Source organism: Neovison vison, chromosome 12 (assembly GCF_020171115.1).
Source record: "Neovison vison isolate M4711 chromosome 12, ASM_NN_V1, whole genome shotgun sequence".
In the NCBI taxonomy this organism is placed as follows: domain Eukaryota; kingdom Metazoa; phylum Chordata; class Mammalia; order Carnivora; family Mustelidae; genus Neogale; species Neogale vison.
In genome coordinates, this window is record NC_058102.1 from 72,634,253 (window position 1) to 72,653,543 (window position 19,291).

The 19,291-nt window shown below is 38.3% G+C and overlaps 1 protein-coding gene across 5 annotated transcripts in view; it reads left to right on the top strand.

The window, feature by feature from the left end:
* Positions 1 to 19,291, top strand: part of ABCC9 (ATP binding cassette subfamily C member 9) — a 138,107-nt gene that overhangs the window by 52,409 nt on the left and 66,407 nt on the right. For all 5 annotated transcript variants that reach the window (XM_044227600.1, XM_044227602.1, XM_044227599.1 and 2 more), the window contains exons 15-18: positions 767 to 875; positions 5,449 to 5,556; positions 12,104 to 12,176; positions 13,069 to 13,174. In XM_044227600.1, the coding sequence (XP_044083535.1) occupies positions 767 to 875; positions 5,449 to 5,556; positions 12,104 to 12,176; positions 13,069 to 13,174 (396 nt within the window). The remainder of the gene's footprint in view (positions 1 to 766; positions 876 to 5,448; positions 5,557 to 12,103; positions 12,177 to 13,068; positions 13,175 to 19,291) is intronic.

A 19,291-nucleotide genomic window follows, 5' to 3' on the forward strand; every position in this document is an offset into this window, starting at 1 on the left:
TCTTCATGCCAGGTTCCAAAAATATATGTAGTGTATAGTGCTCAAGCAAGGTAGCAGAATGGTCATGCACCCCAGAGCTATGTGTTAATATGCTAAATGTTTTTAAGCAAGCTAGTTAGCTTCTCTATTACTTATTTCCCCTCATTTGTAAAATTAGAATAGTGTATATTTCCCTCATTGGCATTATTATATTTATTTATTTATTTGACAGACAGAGATCACAAGCAGGCAGAGAGGAAAGCAGAGAGAAAGGGGGAAGCAGGCTCCCTGCTGAGCAGAGAGCCTGATGTGGGGCTCGATCCCACGACCTGGGATCATGACCTGAGCTGAAGGCAGAGGTTTTAACCCACTGAGCCACCCAGGTGCCCCCATTTATTATTTTTAACCACTCTGTTTTAAGTTCCTCCTCAACTCCACTGTCTTTGACAAGACACATAATTGGGCGGGGGGGGGGGGAAAGAAAGAAAGAAAAAGAAAAGGTGCCAAGAGTTTGGCTGCATTCAAGGAGTGACAAATTGTTACTGGTTTTCCTGAGACATTTCTAGTTTCAGCACTGAAAGTCCCAGGTCCTGGGAGCCTATCATTCTTGGGCAATTGACTTAAGATGCTTGTTCCTCCCAGTTGAATTCCCAGTTGGTCTTGAAAAATGACTCTCAGAGGTGGCTTGCTCAACGTGATAGTGAGGGAAATGCTTATTTATTTTTGTAGAATTTTGTTGGTGATGGTTTTATTTTTAACCCCTTTTTTGTTTGGTTGGTTTTTGCAGTGTTCAAAAGCTGAATGAGTTTCTCTTGAGTGACGAGATTGGTGAGGATAGCTGGCGAACTGGTGAAGGTTCCCTTCCTTTTGAGTCCTGTAAGAAGCACACTGGAGTGGTAAGTGCTTTTTCTTATTATTGAAGCTGTGAATAGGTGACTGGCCCAGGACTAGATGATTTTAAATCAGCGTGATTAGAAGAAAGTGTAAGCTCCACTTTTCACCTATATAAAGAAAAATTGCCACCTGCTTCTGTAACAAAGTTAGTAGTCTAAAATGCATAAATGGATGTATAAGGCTTGTCATTAGATATCATCAAAGAACTATCCCAAGAAGGACAGCCCATGTTCAACTGAAAAAAAATTGAAAGGTTTTCTGCCCGAAACTTTATATAATAATAATATTAAGTAAGCTTAACAACTCCCATACCATATTCTTTTAATACCTTTTAGCTGTATTATACTTTTTAGTTTAAAAAGTGCTTTTGATGCATTCTATCTTTTGATTCAATATAAATTATATTACCTTATTTTTAATCTTCAAACTGAATATATTGAGTTTGTGTATTATGTGGCTTGAATAAAGTCATAAACTTAGCAGCAGAGCCAGAATTAAAACCTGAGTCTGGTTAAGCCTAGAACCAGTTTATTCATCCATTACACAAATATTTACTCAATAGCTATATACAGCCTGGAAACATGTTCAATATTATTTTGTCATGTATTACATGTAAGATGACATGTACCATATATTTGCCTGTGTTTCTAGATTTATTGGCTACCCTGTACTTTAGGGATATAGCTGAGAACAAGGCACACGGACTCCTCTTTGTCACAGTTAGCTTTCTTAAGGCAGGAGTCAGATGATAAGTTTAAAAAGTGAGATCATTTCACTTTGGGAAGAAAATAAAATAGGGTATGAGAGAATGACTGGGATACTGGAAGCTAGTGACCATTTCCCAGAAAGGCCACCTCTGAAGAGCTGGCATTTGGGCTGAGACCTGAATAAACAGTACATACATACCTGTTCCGCAAAGACTGGGGGAAGAATGCAAAGACCCTGAGGTAGGAATGAATTTGTTGTTCTCAAGGAACAGAGAAACACGTTGGTTTGAGCCTGGTGAAGAACAGGGAGATAAGACAAGGTAAGAAGAACAAGGATTGAGGATCTGGATTGTATTGACATGCAGCTGGAAACCGTAGGAGGGTTTTAAAGTGGGGACTAACAGAATTTTGCTTACCTACCTACCTACCTACCTATCTATATGTGAATCTTGAACTTGGGATTCTGAGATCAAGACCTGGGCTGAGATCAAGAGTTGGGTGCTTAATGACTGAGCCACTGGGTTGAGAGTAATCAGTGGGAACAAGGGTAGAACAGGTAGATCAGTAAAAAGATTATTATAATAACATGGGCAAGAAATGATGATGTTAAAATTAGTTTTGTGGCAGTTGCAGTGGACATCATGAGAAAGTGAGCAGACTCTGTACTTTTTTAAAATGTTGAGAGGTAAAGACTTGCTGATAGACTGGCTAGGGAGGTTAAGATGTTAGTGGACTGGTATTGAGGTAGAATCAAAAGATATATTTGCACATGATAATGTTGAGATATTCATTGACATCTAAGAAGAGAAGTCAGCATTGGAGATGGGGTAAATTTAAGAGGGATTAGCCAGTAGATAGTTAAATCAGTGAGATTGGATCACATCACTTTCTTGAAAGGTGTGTCTGAAAAAGTCTAAAGAAAGTTTTTAAAATTAATATGTACATTTCATAACATTAAATTAGATGCTTTTCTAAAGTGGGTCATGTTATAATTAATATTAGTTATTCGTGTTACTATTAGACAAAAATATGAATGTATTTACTACTTTTGTAACCAAACAAAATTACATGCACAATTTTCTGACTGAATTAATTGAAGCTTGGAAAGTCTTTTTACCAGGAAGTCAGTTTATATTAAATTTTCACTACATCATGTTTAAAACTACTAAATACAGTTGAGATGAGCACTCAGCTATGTTTAGATCTGCTATTTTCTTCTGCTTTTCTGGAGTTTTACTTTACCCTCTGTTATTTTATTGAGCCAGTGTGATTTTGTCTAAGAAGGAGCTACCACTCATGCCTTGTATACACTGGTATAACCATGCCTCAAAATGATGGTTTGCTGTTGTGTGGACATGTACACAAAGATAGGAATGCATTATAGAGTGTCTATACATTGAGACAGCAGGAAGGTCAAGTACTTGATAAGAACCAGCGTTGTCATCCTTTGGATTATAGGAGATTACTGAAGAATTTATTAGGTCATCTTTCAGAAATGTGGGGATGAGCAGAGTGGATGACCTCAAGAATTGGGGATGTAGGAGGATAAGTTTGTGGAGTTAGGGAAATCTGAAGAACTTTTTGTATGGGATGAGGATGAGGGCTAGAAGAAAAATTGAACTGAGAAAAGGTTTTTGGAAGGAAAAAAGAATCCCCTTTAAATGTATTCAGTATCTTCAGTGTTATTGAAACCAGACTGGACTTCTGATGTCTTTCAGGGTCATTCATCACTGCTGATGGGCCAAACCACAAACGACAAACTTTTTAAAATGGAGTGAAAAAATCTGTGTGTTTGAAAATAACACTAATGGAAACTTCTTCTTGAGAGTTTAAGATGCTATGTATTCTGTAAAAGCTTTGAGTTAAGTGGTTTTGGCTGTAGAATCTCCATGGAGAATTAGTGACATTCTAGAGCCAAAGTCTCTTCAAATTACATCTGTGGAACTCCAACTCAAATCTCTGTCAACACATCTCTTCCTCCCACCCTCTTCTTAGTTTTGTGAAGAACATGACGTCATTCCTTTTGGAACTCTGGGGCAATAGTACTATAGAATTAAAGACTCTAGAAGACAGAGGATTTATGTGAAGGCATAGACCATCTTGTGAGAAAGATACACTTAGCTTGAAGGATACCGACTTTCTTCATCTCATGCAACATACTTCTAGGGTCATCTGTGAGATTGTGAAAAGGAAAACAGAACTAAAATAAAATTTCAGGAACAATCTCTCCATCTTTTAAAGTTAAAATTCGTTCAGTATTTCCTTTCTTTCTTTAATATTTTATTTATTTATTTGACAGAGAGAGAAAGAGCAAGAGAGGGAACACAAGCAGGGGGAGTGGGAGAGGGAGAAGCAGACTTCCCACTGAGCAGGGAGCGCAATGTGGGGCTTGATCCCAGGACACTGGGATCATGACCCGAACTGAAGGCAGATGCTTAACAACTGAGCCACCCAGGCGCCCCATGTTCAGTATTTTCTATGTGACAAAACCAATGTTAGCTCTTCTTAATACCTTTTAATCTGTGTATTTATTTACACGTAGCCTAGCAATGTACTATTTGATAATTTGATGTTCTGCTGATATAACAATTGATGGAAATTGGAAGGGTAATATCTTATTTGGATTAAATTACTGATTATTTGAGGACGTTTCTAATTCCCATAGTAGAAGTCAGTGGATTTTTCAAAAAGCCAAACCTGCAATTCCAGGCCAAAAGAAAAAAAAGTTTCACAATTCTAGACTACTTTGCTTTTATAGGTAATTTAACAGTTTTAAAGTATATTACTACTTAACCTTCATAAAATCTACAAGGTATTTAAGTAAGACAGATAATTTTTTTTGTTGAAATATTTGGTCATTAGATTCCTGGCACAAATTTTGAGCTTGTAAATTTTGCTATATTAGAGGTTTACAGAGCTGAATTTTCTACCTTCTCTTTAATCATCTGTCTCTACTGCATGACATTGAAGTCAGATTTAGAGAATAACAAATCTCTATTTCTATGACCTAACCTAAGTTCCTTTTAAGTATGGGAAAACTGTCCAACCTCAGCTAGCATCCTCTTTATAATGGATACTTTGGTCCTTTGACCAGGAACAATGCTATTTTTGCAAAAGACTAGATCATTCTCTTATACTTACATCAGCATTATATGTTTATATACTTAAGAAACAATATAGAACAATATAGAATATATATACTTAAGAAACAATATAGAATATATAGAAACAATAAGAAACTATATACATACACACACACACACACACACACACACACACACATTTGGACCAAAAAAACTCTGAGATCCTTGTGCTTTTTCTCACTCTGCAGTGGATCCTTGGGTGATGTGGTGTAGCCCAATCTGAGTTATGTGAGTGTATGAGATTCAAAATCCTCATGATTCAAAGGGTGATCAAAAAGGTACTGTTGGAGCATTTACAAGCTCAGTGGCCTCCCAAGTAGATTTTAGTTTAACCTGAGTTAGTCTGCCTGCCTTTTGACACACAGACTGGGTATATTTATTGGGAGAGCTGGACAAGGAATATCCAAAACCTAGTTTGGGGCTACACACTTTCAACTCCATCCATTGCAAGAATCACATCTTTGTGTTTTTATTTTTCTAAAGAGACTTGTGAATTAGGTTTAAAATGAGAAGCTTAATGCACTTTGTTATTATTTGCTTTTTTGTTTTTGGAGAAGCCATTGAAAGAATTAAAATATTACATTCACTTTACTTCTTTCTTTTTCTTGGAATTTCAAATAGAGAAGTAGCAATATGAGTTAATGTTCAGTAAAACATGCTTTGTTTTTTTTTTCTTTTCATAAACCATCAACTTGTGTTTCCCCCCCCCCCCATTTGGAATGCAGCAGCCAAAAACTATAAACAGGAAGCAGCCTGGAAGGTATCACCTGGACAGCTATGAACAATCCACCCGGCGTCTACGTCCTGTAGAGACCGAGGATATTGCAATAAAGGTTGTTTTATTTCCTGGATTCTTGCATGGCTAGAAACATTTATGTTACTATTTTATGGTGAAGTTCTGTAAAAGTGTCCTAAATCGGGTCTTTAAAGTCTCTTTACCGTGATCACCAACCCTCTTAACATTTTCGAAAGTGTTCTGATGAGTTTCATTGCCAGTTCTGCCTTGCCTCCCCACCACATTTCTTGCTGCAGCAGTTCTGTTTTAATAACTGGAGCGTGAGCCTTTCTTCTGAATCCGCGTTAGAAGTTAGTCTCCAACATATTTCCTTTCAAGCTCTTACATTCCTCTACCTAGTAAATTGATTTATAGAGAACACCAATATTGTAAATACAGGTTTTAAGGAAATAAATCAGATCGTAGTTTTCTTCAGCAGGGAGGGGCTTAGGCCAGTGTTGCAAGCATCCCCCCCACCCCCTGCCAGGTTCCCAGTAGTCCTTTGATCCAATTTCAAACAGCCTTTTGTGCTCTCCAAGCAAGTGCGCTTAGGTAGAACAGGCCACCAGGGGATAATCAGCTGAGGATTGACCCCCAAAGAGGGGTCACTGCTGTGCAGGAACAGACACCTGAGCAGTCAAGAGCTTTTTTTTTTTTTTTTTTTTTTTTTTTTTAAAGAGTTTTATTTATTTATTTGACAGACAGAGATCACAAGTGGGCAGAGAGGCAGGCAGAGAGAGAGGGAAGCGGGCTCCCTGCTGAGCAGAGAGCCCGATGTGGGGCTCGATCCTGGGACTCTGGAATCATGACCTGAGCCGTAGACAGAGGCTTTAACCCACTGAGCCACCCAGGCACTCCAGTCAAGAGCTTTTTGACATCGGTGCAGCCAGAGTCCTGGAGATTATCCCTTTTGAAGAAAACTGTGGACTGCTGGAGTTAACCAGCAACCTGTGCTGCCCAGGCCAGTCAGAGAGTGGGAGCCTCCACACAAGGCATGAAGGAGTATCTTAAAGCTGTGGGGCTACTTCCCTCTGTATCTGCCTGACAAAATACTTGGCCCACAGTAGGCCCTTAGCAGTTGGAGCAAATGTGGGATTGGCCGGAGTAAGCAAATGTTAACCCATCTTCTGCCATTGACTTGATGTGTGACATCTGGACAAATTACTTTGCCTCTCTGAGCTGTGGTTTGCCCTTATTAAGGCGGGAATGTACTTTAGCATGGTTGTTTCGAGGATAAAAAGTGTCACGTGTAAATTTTAAAGAGCTTTAGTGATTCTTAACCATGGCTGTACATTAGGATCTCCCAGATAGCTTTTTTTTTTTTTTTTTAGATTTTATTCATTCACTCAACAGAGAGAGATCACAAGTAGGCAGAGAGACAGAGAGAGGAGGAAGCAGGCCTCCTGCCAATCAGAGAGCCCGATGCGGGACTCGATCCCAGGACCCTGGGATCATGACCCGAGCTGAAGGCAGAGGTTTAACCCACTGAGCCACCCAGGCGCCCAACCCAGATAGCTTTTAACAGTGTATATGTGAGTGTGTGTGTATGAATATGACCCCGGCATCATCGAAGACAATAGTTGTAGTAGTTCCCTAACAATTATAATGTGTGGATAGGATGTAAAGTACTAGGCTCTGACAAAGTCTGGAATGAGAGACGATGAAGGGCCCTCTCTGCTTCATACTTCCAATTATGCCCACATAACGAGTAAAATACACGTGACTGCAGAAACAGGATCAGTCTTTTTTTTAACCCACTGAGCCACCGAGGCGCCCCCTGGATCAGTCTTTTTTTTTTAATTGACATTTTCTATGCAATATAATAAGAATCTAAAAATATATCTTTCCCATGTCCCTACCAAATTTGTTTTTATTTTGAATGTAAAAAAAAAACCGAGGCTATCATTTGTTTTTTTAAAGTTGACCTTTCATGCACCAAAACAAAACAAAACAAAACTCTGCAAAAAAAAAAAAAGCAAAAACAAAAAACTTGAAAAACTGCTTAGCAATGGGCACTGCAGTTTCAGGCCCACCATCAAGCCTTTATGTTTTTATTCATTCAGGTTGGTAATAACTCATTTGTCTTTTTGAAATCTGTTTTTTATTGTGAAATTAATTGAACATGCCTCCAGAAAACTACATAAAATATACATGAACATTTAATGAAAAAGTGAACACCTATGCAACCAGCAAGAAAAGAACATCACGGGTTCCCTCCAAAGGTCCTCCCAACACACACATTTGCTGTTCCCTCTCCTATCTCTCCAAGAAACAGTCGCCACCCTGACTTTAATGGTCATCCTATCCTTGATTACCCCTGCTATGCATGCCTCCCTACAAACATATTTTAGTTAAGTATAAGTGTGTGCATGGATGTGTTGTGTGTCTTGCTTCTTTTGCTCATTATGGATGTCTGGTTCATCCACATCGTCAAGTGACTTGTTTGTTCTCACGACCAGGTAGCATTTCAACGTATGAATATGCCGAACTTTGTCTGTTCGACTTTTGATGGGCTTTTGGCTATTTTCCCATTGGGGGCTATTGTGAACAACTGCCGAGTCATGGGGTCTGTACATCCTCCCCTTTCCCAGATAACGGGAAACTGTTTCCCCAAGTGGTTGTACCAATGGACACTTTCACCAAGGGCCCTTGAGAGGGTCGGTTGCTCCACGTCTTCACCAGGGCTTCCAATATTTTGCCAAAGTTTGTACTTGAGGAGGTGCTGTTGTAGCTTGAGGTTTTTATTTACCTTTATTTACTTCTGATTTCTATCGAGGTTGAGCATCTTTTTATGTATACCTTGGCCATGTGGGTTTTGATTTCCTTTTTTGTGACTTGCCAGCTTATTGGTTCCCTCCCCCTTTAAAAAATGCTGAGGACTACTTCTTTATATTTTATACTTCGGCTGTTTTGGCAGTTATATGTTACAGAACTCTTCTTCCATTTAAAGCTTGGCTTTATCATATCAGAAGTTGTTAATTTTAGTGTAGTCTGGTTTATATAACTTTTTCCTTATGACTGATTTTTTTTTTGTCTCATTTAAGAAAGCTTTCCCTACCAGAGGTCAAGAAGATGATTTATATTAGCTTCTAAAGTCTTTGAAGCTACACATTTCACTTTCAGCTCTGGAATCGACCTAGGATCCCTCTTTGTGTTTGGTATGAAGTAAGGATGTGATATAGTGGGGAAATCAGGAACAAATAATTTTTGTTGAAATTTAGCAGTAGTAAATTTAGTGGCAGTAACTTTACTACATTCCACAGTGAGTCAGTAAGTTCTGATTTACTTTCTTATATGACATCCTGTTGTCCCAGTCCCTCATACTGGTCACTGCCCTCCCCCGACAGTCAGTGTAGTCTTGTCCACACTTCAGGGATCTCTGTATGTCTGGACAGATTGCTGGCCTCTCTATTATTTTTTCCATTGGTTTCTTTCTTTCAGATTCCACTGCTTTGATCATTATAACTTTCTAATAAACGCTGATATATTTTAGGACAAGTTCTTATATGTTATTGTTTTTCTTCCAAAATATCTTAGCTCTTCTTGTCCCTTTTGTGGGAAAGAGGCCTAGGTGCTTCAGGACTTAACAGCTCTGAATTTGTCCTTTTCTTTATATTTGGACTTGGTATTTCCTTACTCCTTGTTTTAATGATCTTCTTTACAAACTATATTTTATTCAGCATTTTTACTTATTTTTAGCAGGAGGAAATGGACGATGGTCTGTGTAATGTCCTGCCTTTAATTTTTAAAAATTATTTAATTGAAGTAAAATGCATATAGCATAAAATTAACTGTTTTAAAGTGAACAACTCAGTGGCACTTAGTACCTTCACAATTTTATGCTCCCATTGCAAAATATTTTCATCTCCCAAATGGAAATCCCATACCGATTAAGCAGTCACTTCCCACTTACCCCTCTTTCTTTCCTCTGGCAACCACCAAACTACTTTCTGTCTTTGTGGATTTATCTATCCTGGATATTTTACATAAATGGATCATGCCGTAGGTAACTTGCATCTGTCTGGTTCCTTCCTATACTTTTAATACATTCTTTCCCCTTATCTCTGATACCCACTCCTATTCTGTGCCACTGTCATTATGGTGTAAGCTCTAATGGGCTCAATATATATGCCTAAATATACTCATATCCTTGTAAAATGCATAATAAACATCTGTGTACTCTCAGTCTCCTCAAATGTTTTCATAATGGTTTGCTTCTTCTTACAACACTATTGTGTTCTCTAGTATGCAACATTGTAGTTTCCTCACCCCTGGGGATGGACACTGGCTTTGCCTCCATCTTCCCTCTTTCACAAACTAGGCTATGATGATCGTTTTTGTATTTACCATTTTATGGACATTTGCAAAGATGTATATGTTGCCTGATTTTCCAAGGTCAAACAACTATTTAGGGAAGCTTAGGATTTTAACCCTGGTGGAGACCTGAGACTATTTTGTAAAAGGCAGGAGGAAGTGGACGTGCGGATTGCCGCAGGAGAGATTAACTTTGACTCTCTTCCATCATCCTTCTCGAAAGGAGGTAGTCTCCTCTTTTACTTCTGTGTAGTAATACTGTATTCTTCCAGTTCCTTCCTTGCTACTTTCAGACCATACCTTTTCATCTCTCACAACTTTGTGAAATTTTGGCATTGTCTACCTTTCTCACATGTCTTGTTAAAGGACCTCATCATCACCCCGCACTGTTGCTGAAGACTTGGGTGACTTTTCCCCTGTCTATCTCTCTGGCTTATTTGGTGCCATGCATGGATGTGGTTTAACCTTACAAGTGTACAGTTCTTTAGCATTCCAGCCCAGAAATGTCTTCTCCTGCTCTCCATTTCTACAACCTTGCCTGAGGCCACACCTGGCCACCATCGGGAACTGCCACTCCTCTGAAATTTTAAACTCTGTATTGTGTCAGGCATTGACAGTGACAACAGAAGGCTACCTGCAGCTCTCTCAGGCCTCACCTTTGCTGACTACTTTTTAACCTTACTGAGAGAGACCTCCAGCAACTTAAGCCCCTTCTCTTTCCCTCAGTCTTCTAGCACTTTCCATAATCAATCCAACATCATGCCTGCGACACTCCTGAAACAGACCACTGAGCGCTATGGAAGAAAGATACAATGGGCTCTTTGGCAAAGTCACACATTTAGTATCTCCCCACTCCGCTGCCCGTCAGTAGTTCCTGGTGATCCTCTGCGAGCCTTCCATCAGCATTTGTTTCCACAGCCTCCCACGACTCTTCTGCTTTCAGCACTGTCTTCTCACCTCCTTCCATGTCCCCTTTGACCTCTTCTCTCTGCATACACGCTTCACTCCCAGTTCACTGAAAACACAAATTATCGGGGAGGGCCTTTCTCAGCTCCACACTGGCCTGCTTCCAAACCCAGGCATATTTGCAGCACTTTGCGCCTCAGAGAAACAGGGCTCCTCAGGCTGTTTAATTTCTTGCAGCATCATTTGTCAGTTAGCCACAGAATCGTAAACCTCTGACCCAGCCAGCTCTAGTCTTTATTTCCCAGAATATGTTTCATAGTTTCCTGATCTGCGCCTGTTTGTATATGTAGGTCTTTACCCCCAAATGCCTTCATTGTAATTCAATATATTTTCCCAAACTAGCTCAAAAACCTCCTCTTCCAAAAAAATTTTTAAACCCCATCTCAGACATCAATGCTTTTCTTTTTGAAATGCGAATGGTTTTCCTTTTGTTCCACTTAGTTTCTGCCCGTCCCCTCTATTTGTTACTCAGCCCACACTGTCTGGCACTATACTTGCTCCTGTCCATGGTCTATCTACTCAGCTGGCTGCAACTCCAAGCAAGCAGGGAGGAGACATTGTACCTTCTTTGTAGCCTACATCCATACGAATGCAGCACCTCACAAGAGTGGGTGTTCAGCACATATTTGTAAAGCAATCAGAAATGCATCCCTTACATGCCACCCTCCTCTGAGGACTAATTTCATGTGCATCCATGTGATGGATATTACTCAATGTCCTGCATTTTACAGGCTAGAGAAAACTTCTGTGGAAAATTGCAATCTCGTCTTTTCAAGCAACCTCAGTCCTTTGGTTCTGTTGTACCTCTTTTGTTTCCCATTTTTGTAACTATTAAAACTATCAAATCTACTTCATGCCTGGTAGATTGCTTTGGATGACTGCAGGTCTTGTGATTTTTGCTGGTTGTTGAGGGTTTATCCCACCAATAGATGTTACCTCATTTTTGTGCTTTATTCCTCTCTTCCTTTTACTCTTTGTTTTAACTTCATTGAATAGAGATTAATCCACACAGTTCAGGAAACTCCTTTATTACAAAAAACTTCCTCCTTGGTAGCAGTCATTTTGTTGAATCATTTGTCATTATTTCCACTCTATAACTTACATTACCAGAATTCTGGCAATTGCCTAGCAGTGAGAAAGCAATCAATTAAAAAGTATTTGGAATGAATGTTGTTTAAGAGTACTCTTAAATTTCACCACTATGTGGTCTACCTTGTACTGAAAGTCTTTCAGTGCTCTAAAGAGAAAATGCTTTTAATTGGAATTATTCTCTAACACAAAATATATAAATGGTTTCATAATTTAATTTATGTGTTCTTTTCTAGGTCACAAATGGCTACTTTTCATGGGGCAGTGGTTTAGCTACATTATCCAATATAGATATTCGAATTCCAACAGGTAAATCATTTGTTACTCAGTTTTTAAATTGTTAATTAACAAAACTATGGATATCCAAGATAATTAATCTTAACAAAAGCAGCAATAAGAACAAGACTTTTTAAACATTATGTATAGTTGTTTTTTTGCACCATGTAGCTCACGAGCCACTGTATCATTGTGGAAATGGCTGGAAATGCTTTTCACTACGGAGTGTGTAGACATTGGATAAGTTATCAACTGTCCAAATAAGCTGTTATCAGCTCATTTGCTGATTTGTCCATTTAAGTAATGGGATAGTTGATTTTTTGTTCTGTTTGAGAAAGGATTTAAAGAAAGATCACATAAGAGAATTATTTTCTATCCTGGAAGACAACTAAAGTTTTCAAGATATTTAAGGCTCAAATGCTCAATAATTTTTATTTAAAATGTCTAAGTAATTAAATAAAAATTCATTTTTGAGCTGGCTTGATAGAAAATAGGTTGGGATTTTTCTATTTTGCATGCATATCAAAGTCTGAAATTAGAGAAGATGTCTTAATGCCAGCCTAAATCCCTTTCATCCCAATTATCAATTTGAGTCAAAACTGCCTTCTCCTGAATGAATTGAATAATAAAATTAAAACTAATTGAGGTTATTTAGGCAAATATTTCATTGCTCTCTTCATTAATCTCAGCTATTCTCATAGTTGGAAAGAGTAAATCAAGACCTATTATCTTTTAAATTTTCTCTCCGTTTTCAAAAAAACTTGTGTATCAGAGAAAGGAACTATGTCAAATAAATACCTTATTGCTGGAGACCAAAAGTGGGCCATTGATTATGAAACATCATCCTTTCTAAATGTATTTTGGTTTTGTTTCACTAAGAGGATTCCATGTCCTCCTGTTCATAACCTTGTTTTAATTTCCCTAGGTCAGTTGACCATGATTGTGGGTCAAGTGGGATGTGGGAAGTCTTCTCTTCTCCTTGCTATCCTTGGTGAGATGCAGACACTGGAAGGCAAAGTCCACTGGAGCAAGTATGTATATTTTTAACTGGTTTCTATTTTTCTGCCATACATTTGATGATCTTCCAAGGGAAGATCCAAATGATAATCCAAAGGAAGAACTTAGACCGATAGATTCCTAGATTAGAAATCTGAGAATCCCCTCAGAAACAGATACAGCTTTTTAGTGGAAAACTTAAATGTCATGAATTAAAAATTACAAAACAGTTTCTTATAGAAGTTTAAAGTGACATGAACTAGTATGATTGGGATTGTAAAGATCGATTTTCAAAGTTAAATGGGTAACATTCAAAGAAATAATTTGAAAATTCATCCTGGGTAAAAGAAGTTTTGGAAAACTGACATTATTCAGAAAGCTTAAATCCAAACAGAACCATAATGGTTCAGTGTTCAGTGAAGAAATACCAAATAAGCTTTTCCAAAAGCTTCATAGGGGCTGAGAAACCAGTCATTTCTTTTCACACCCAATTTAAAATAGACACTAGAAAGATCTAGTAATTGAGATATGGGTAGGTCAGAGTGGTATGGAAAAAGAAGATATCTAGCATGGGGTTTCTTCTAATATTTGAATGGTTGGCTTGGGATCTTCAAAGCACATTGCAAAAATAAAGTGACTCAGAACCATAATATTATATAATTGTGTGATAAAGAGTTAATCCTATTTATTTAATTCAGTCTACCTGGTAGATTCCCCATAAGCAGTGTATGAAGAAATCGGCTACAGCTTATCTATGAAATTGGATTGTAGACCAGTGGTTCTCAACCACGTGTGATTTGCTCCCAGTGGAGATATTTTTGGTTGTCATACTGGGGAATAGGTTGCTTCTGATCTTGTTGGTAGAGGCTATAGTTGCTTCTAAACATCCTACAATGCACAGGACACCCCACCACCACCACCACCACATGTGACAGGGTATCATCTGGCCCCAAATGTCAGTTGTGCCGAGGTTGGGAAACCTTAATATTTTGCACCTACTGTTGTGGACTCTACTGTTGCTAACTCTGCTGTTTACACACAGCTATATCTCAAGAGTGAGTAAAGACTATTTAAGGGCGTTTTTAGAATTGATTCTATGTTATACTCCAGTGATGAGAAGGAAATGCGTGAATGTGAAATTTGAGTTAGAAACATCCTGTATTTGGTATCATGGATGCAAGAAGGAGACTGAGAAATGTTGAGTGTAAATTCTGTTCCTAGTGGGCCAACATAAAAGACATAGACATGAAACTGTTTAGTGAATATCCAGAAGAGAGCTTGGCAAATAATTGCTACCTATGGTTTGCCTCATGATTAGTTCCTGGTGATCACTAAGGTCAGGCAGCAGGTAGTCTGCCCTGTCACTGTCTCCTTCCATCTTGGATGACTGTATGTTTTGAGAAATAACTTACTTGATTAAATTATATTGTGTGCTGTGCACAACCATAATCAAGTTATTTGGGTTTTATTTTTTACCTTTGTTTCACTGTCATTAAAAGAGAGAGGAAGTATGGGAAACTGACAGAAGAAGCTTGAGGTTTTATTTTCAGACCTCTAAGATGTTCTTCTAATCTAGTCTTCTCTAGTGTTGTTTAAGATTCCATTTAGGACAGATCAACTTCCACTATTATCATTAATAACCTGTATCATTTTGTTAATGGATAAATAAATGATAACGATACTTAGGAAAGTATTTTACATAATCTAGTATTTATTTTTTTGCATTCCTAAGCAAGATATCCTATTTCATTTCATAAAGATAGTGAATTATTTTATTTAAAATAACAGAGTATAGGGTGGCTCAGTGAATTGGTCATCCAGCTCTTGATTTTGCTCAGATCATGATTGGGATCAGATCAGGGTCCTAAGATAAGCCCCAGATCAGCCTCTATGCTAACTGGGGAGTCTGCTTGCCCCTTTCCCTCTCCCGCTTGGTCTCTCTCAAATAAATAAATAAATAAATAAACTATTTTTTTAAAATAACTAAAATAACACAGTAAAATAAAGCTTGAAAAATAAAGATAAGGATATCAAGAATAAAATAAGAATTAAGTAATCTGAGACATGAATAGGAAGAAATGTATGCACTGGAGTCCTGCATATTTATGAAATATGGAGCAGAGGTTACACTCTGAGCTTTATGAAAACTAGGCAAAGAGGAAACTAGAGATAAAAGCATACACTTACTCAACAGAGGTTAAGAAATCTTTCTAATGGATCCTAATAATAAAAGCTAATAAAAAAAAGATTATGTCTTAGAGATGGAGCCAATAGGATGAAGGTATAAGAAAGGATTTATGATAATTCTAAGTATTTATAAAATCCTCATAATTTAAAAATCACCTTTTTACAAAGACTTGCCTTCACAGACAATAATCCCATCTCTTAATGGCAAAAGGACAGATATTTTCTTCAAATAATGTTTGTGTTGGCTTAGAGACATACAACCTAAAAACTAAGCCTCTAAGAGATTCGATAAACTAACACAAATCCCATTTTCCTTTAACTGTAGGAATTACTTAATTTTCTTCCATGGTGTCCTTAATCTTTTTTTTAAAATTATTTTATTTTATTTTTATAGACATATAATGTATTTTTATCCCCAGAGGTACAGGTCTGTGAATCGCCAGGTTTACACACTTCACAGCACTCACCATAGCACATACCCTCCCCAATGTCCAAAACTCCACCCCCTCTTCCAACCCCCCTCCCCCCAGCAACCCTCAGTTTGTTTTGTGAGATTAAGAGTCACTTATGGTTTGTCTCCCTCCCAATCCCATCTTTTTTCATTTATTCTTCTCCTACCCCCTTAACTCCCCATGTTGCATCTCCACTTCCTCATATCAGGGAGATCATATGATAGTTGTCTTTCTCCGCTTGACTTCATTTTTGCCCTTGCTTCCCTTGCCTTTGGCGATGTTCCTAGGAAGATGTTGCTGCAGCTGAGGTCGAAGCGGTTGCTGCCTATGTTCTCCTCAAGGATTTTGATGGATTCCTTTCTCACATTGAGGTCCTTCATCCATTTTGAGTCTATTTTCGTGTGTGGTGTAAGGAAATGGTCCAATTTCATTTTTCTGCATGTGGCTGTCCAATTTGCCCAACACCTTTGAAGAGTCTGTCTTTTTTCCATTGGACATTCTTTCCTGCTTTGTCAAAGATTAGTTGACCATAGAGTTGAGGGTCTATTTCTGGGCTCTGTATTCTGTTGCATTGATCTATGTGTCTGTTTTTGTGCCAGTACCATGTGTGCCAGTGTCTTGATGATGACAGCTCTGTAATAGAGCTTGAAGTCCAGAATTGTGATGCCACCAACTTTGGCTTTCTTTTTCAATATTTCTTTGGCTATTCGAGGTGGTGTCCTTAATCTTTGATGAAACATATTTTCAGATAAGGAATATTCAGAAGATACTGACCTTTTTTTTTTTAATTTTTAAGATTTTATTTATTTGTCAGAAAGAGAGAGAGCACACACGAGCAGGGGGAGGGGCTGAGGAAGAAGCAGACTCTTGCTGAGCAAAGAGCCCAGTGCAGACTCAATCCATGACCTGAGCTGAAGACAGACGCTTAACCAACTAAGCCACCCAGGCATCCAGATATGGATCTTCTTTTAAAGAGTTATTTGTAATTACTCTCCATTCCATAAGAGGCTGTTGTGCATAGTTGAATAAGGAAAGGCATAGAAACTTTATTAGAGTGAAGCTAACTTACAAATGATCAATACTGATAGGCTAATGATATGCTAATGCTAAGAAGTACTTTATTTCAGCAGATTGAATTGTTTGATATTTTTGGAAGCTCAAAAACAAAAAGACCCAATAAACTAAATGTTATCATAAGGCATCAAGTGCCTCGTGGTCATTATTTCACCATTGCAGTATCTCTGGTTGCATGAATTTTATTTTTACATGTGTCGTCATGGCCTGGCATGAGCAAAGTCCAGTGGAGTACTTTACCCTATTGTGGTGATAAATATTTACTGTGGGAGGGAGAGAAGGCACTGCTGCTCATCTAGGACACACCTACATCTGTAGAACCAGGTACACAAAGACCTCTGTAGAGGAAATTGGAAATCTGGAAATTGTTACCTTTGACCTAGTCTGCCATGTTGTAGCTCCAGAAGAGAAAGGTGAGAAAGATGACAAAGGGACAAAAAAATTCTCCGAAATTGTCAGAGTACCAGGGTTTTTACCCCTGCATCTCAGTGTACTCTATATTTGTTGAAAAGCAAATGTTCTAGCGCACCTGGGTGGCATAGGCAATTGAGCGTCTGACTCTTAGTTTCAGCTCAGGTCATGGTTTCAGGGTTGTGGGATTGAACCTCACCAAAGGCTCTGTGTGGTGTGGAGTCTGCTCAAAGATTCTGTCTCCCTCTACCCCTACCCCTCCTCTCTAAAAATAAATACATCAAAGAAAGAAAGGGAGAAAGAGAGAGAGAGAAAGAAAGGAAGATAGCTAGATGCCTGAGTGAGTTTTTTCTTCCCTAGTTGTCTTAACAGTAGTTCCTACTGCCATCTTAGGAACTAGAACTAAATGGCTCTGCATGATGGGTGGTTCCACTGAGGGAGTCTGGAATGTGTAGTAAGTGTGGTAATCATGTGAGACACAGATATCATTTGTTTTTGGTTTCCCTTTCTTTTCCTTTCCCTCTTGCCCAGGCATTAAAAATCTTCCTGTCAGGCCCCATATGTGCTGAAGTTCTATCTTCTAGTGTCTTAGTATAATTAGCTTTATAACAGTGGTTCAATTATTCCAAGACAGGTGAATTGAGAAGTTACTCCTTTTCGTGTGACTTTGCCTGGCATGAAGGAATAGTGACATTGAGTAACACTGAGTCAGCTTTCCTGGATTAGATATAACACAGCAGGTTTGTGTCCACATCTGGCTCCCATTCTTCTAAATTTTAGCTTGCAAAAGTCATTCTTTCCCATTCTATAAGTAACAACTATGATACTTGAAAGTTGCTAGTTATCAAGTTTAATTTTTACTCTTGAAGGAAAATACACACAAACCCTGCATGCAGAAGGGAAATCTTATGCCATTTTCCAGAAGAAGATTTTCTATATGACCTCTTTGTTTTCTCTTGTAGCTTTCAGGGCTGTTCACTGCCACAGTGAGTGGTGGAGCATGCATGGGTCTGGCCATGGTCCTGGTGATTTTCATGTAATCAGACAAGATCTGGTGTTGGAAGTCAGAGATAATTCTATTGATTTTAGAAGAGAAAAATAGTCTTACACAGTTGAATTTGATTAAAAATATTGCTGCTGTGTAGAAGGTTGTAGAGTTAGTCTTTAGAAGTTGAGGACTATAATATAACTTAGGGAAAATGAAAGAGGTTGTTTTTGGTTTTTTTGTTTGTTTGTTTGTTTTTGTTTTTGTTTTTTAATGGAAGATGCCTACCTAGTAAAGGAACCCTATCTCCTTCTCTTTCTTACTCTAATACTAGTACCTCTTTGACATGCAGATCACTGTGTTAGTCACTAGGGGAAAATAAGCAGAAGAAGTCAGGTCCTCTTCTCATGAAGCTTACTGCTTAGTAGGGAAGGCCACAAGGAAGTAAGAAAATAATTCCATAAGTAATTATTTGGTTAACCTTCTATAAATGCCAGGAAAAAGTAGTACTGGATTTTTTTTTTTAAATTTATTTGATAGAGATCACAAGTAGTCAGAGAGGCAGACGGAGAAAGAGAGAGAGAGGAGGAAACAGGCTCCCCACTGAGCAGAGAACCCGATGTGGGGCTCAATCCCAGGACCCTAGAATCATGATGTGAGCCAAAAGCAGAGGCTTTAACCCACTGAGCCACCCAGGCACCCCAGTAGTACCGGATTTTAAAAGAACAAATAACAGGTAACCTAACTGACTTGAGTCTGTGGGATCAACAAGACTTTTTTAGGGGAATGCATAAATTGAGTGATACTTGCTTATATTTTAAGGATAAACCAAAATTAATGAATCAAAAAAGTAAGGAGCTATAATGTAAGTGGAGCTAGAAGGTGGGGAAGAATATTCTAATTCTTCTTCAGTCTTTCTGTGGTCTGCTGTAGTATCCTCCTCCTTTACATGGCCCTTAATCTGTCTTTGACTTCAGTTCTTCTCTAAGTATTTACAGCATAGCAATGTACATTTCTGGCCAACATCTTTCTTCTGAAGACCT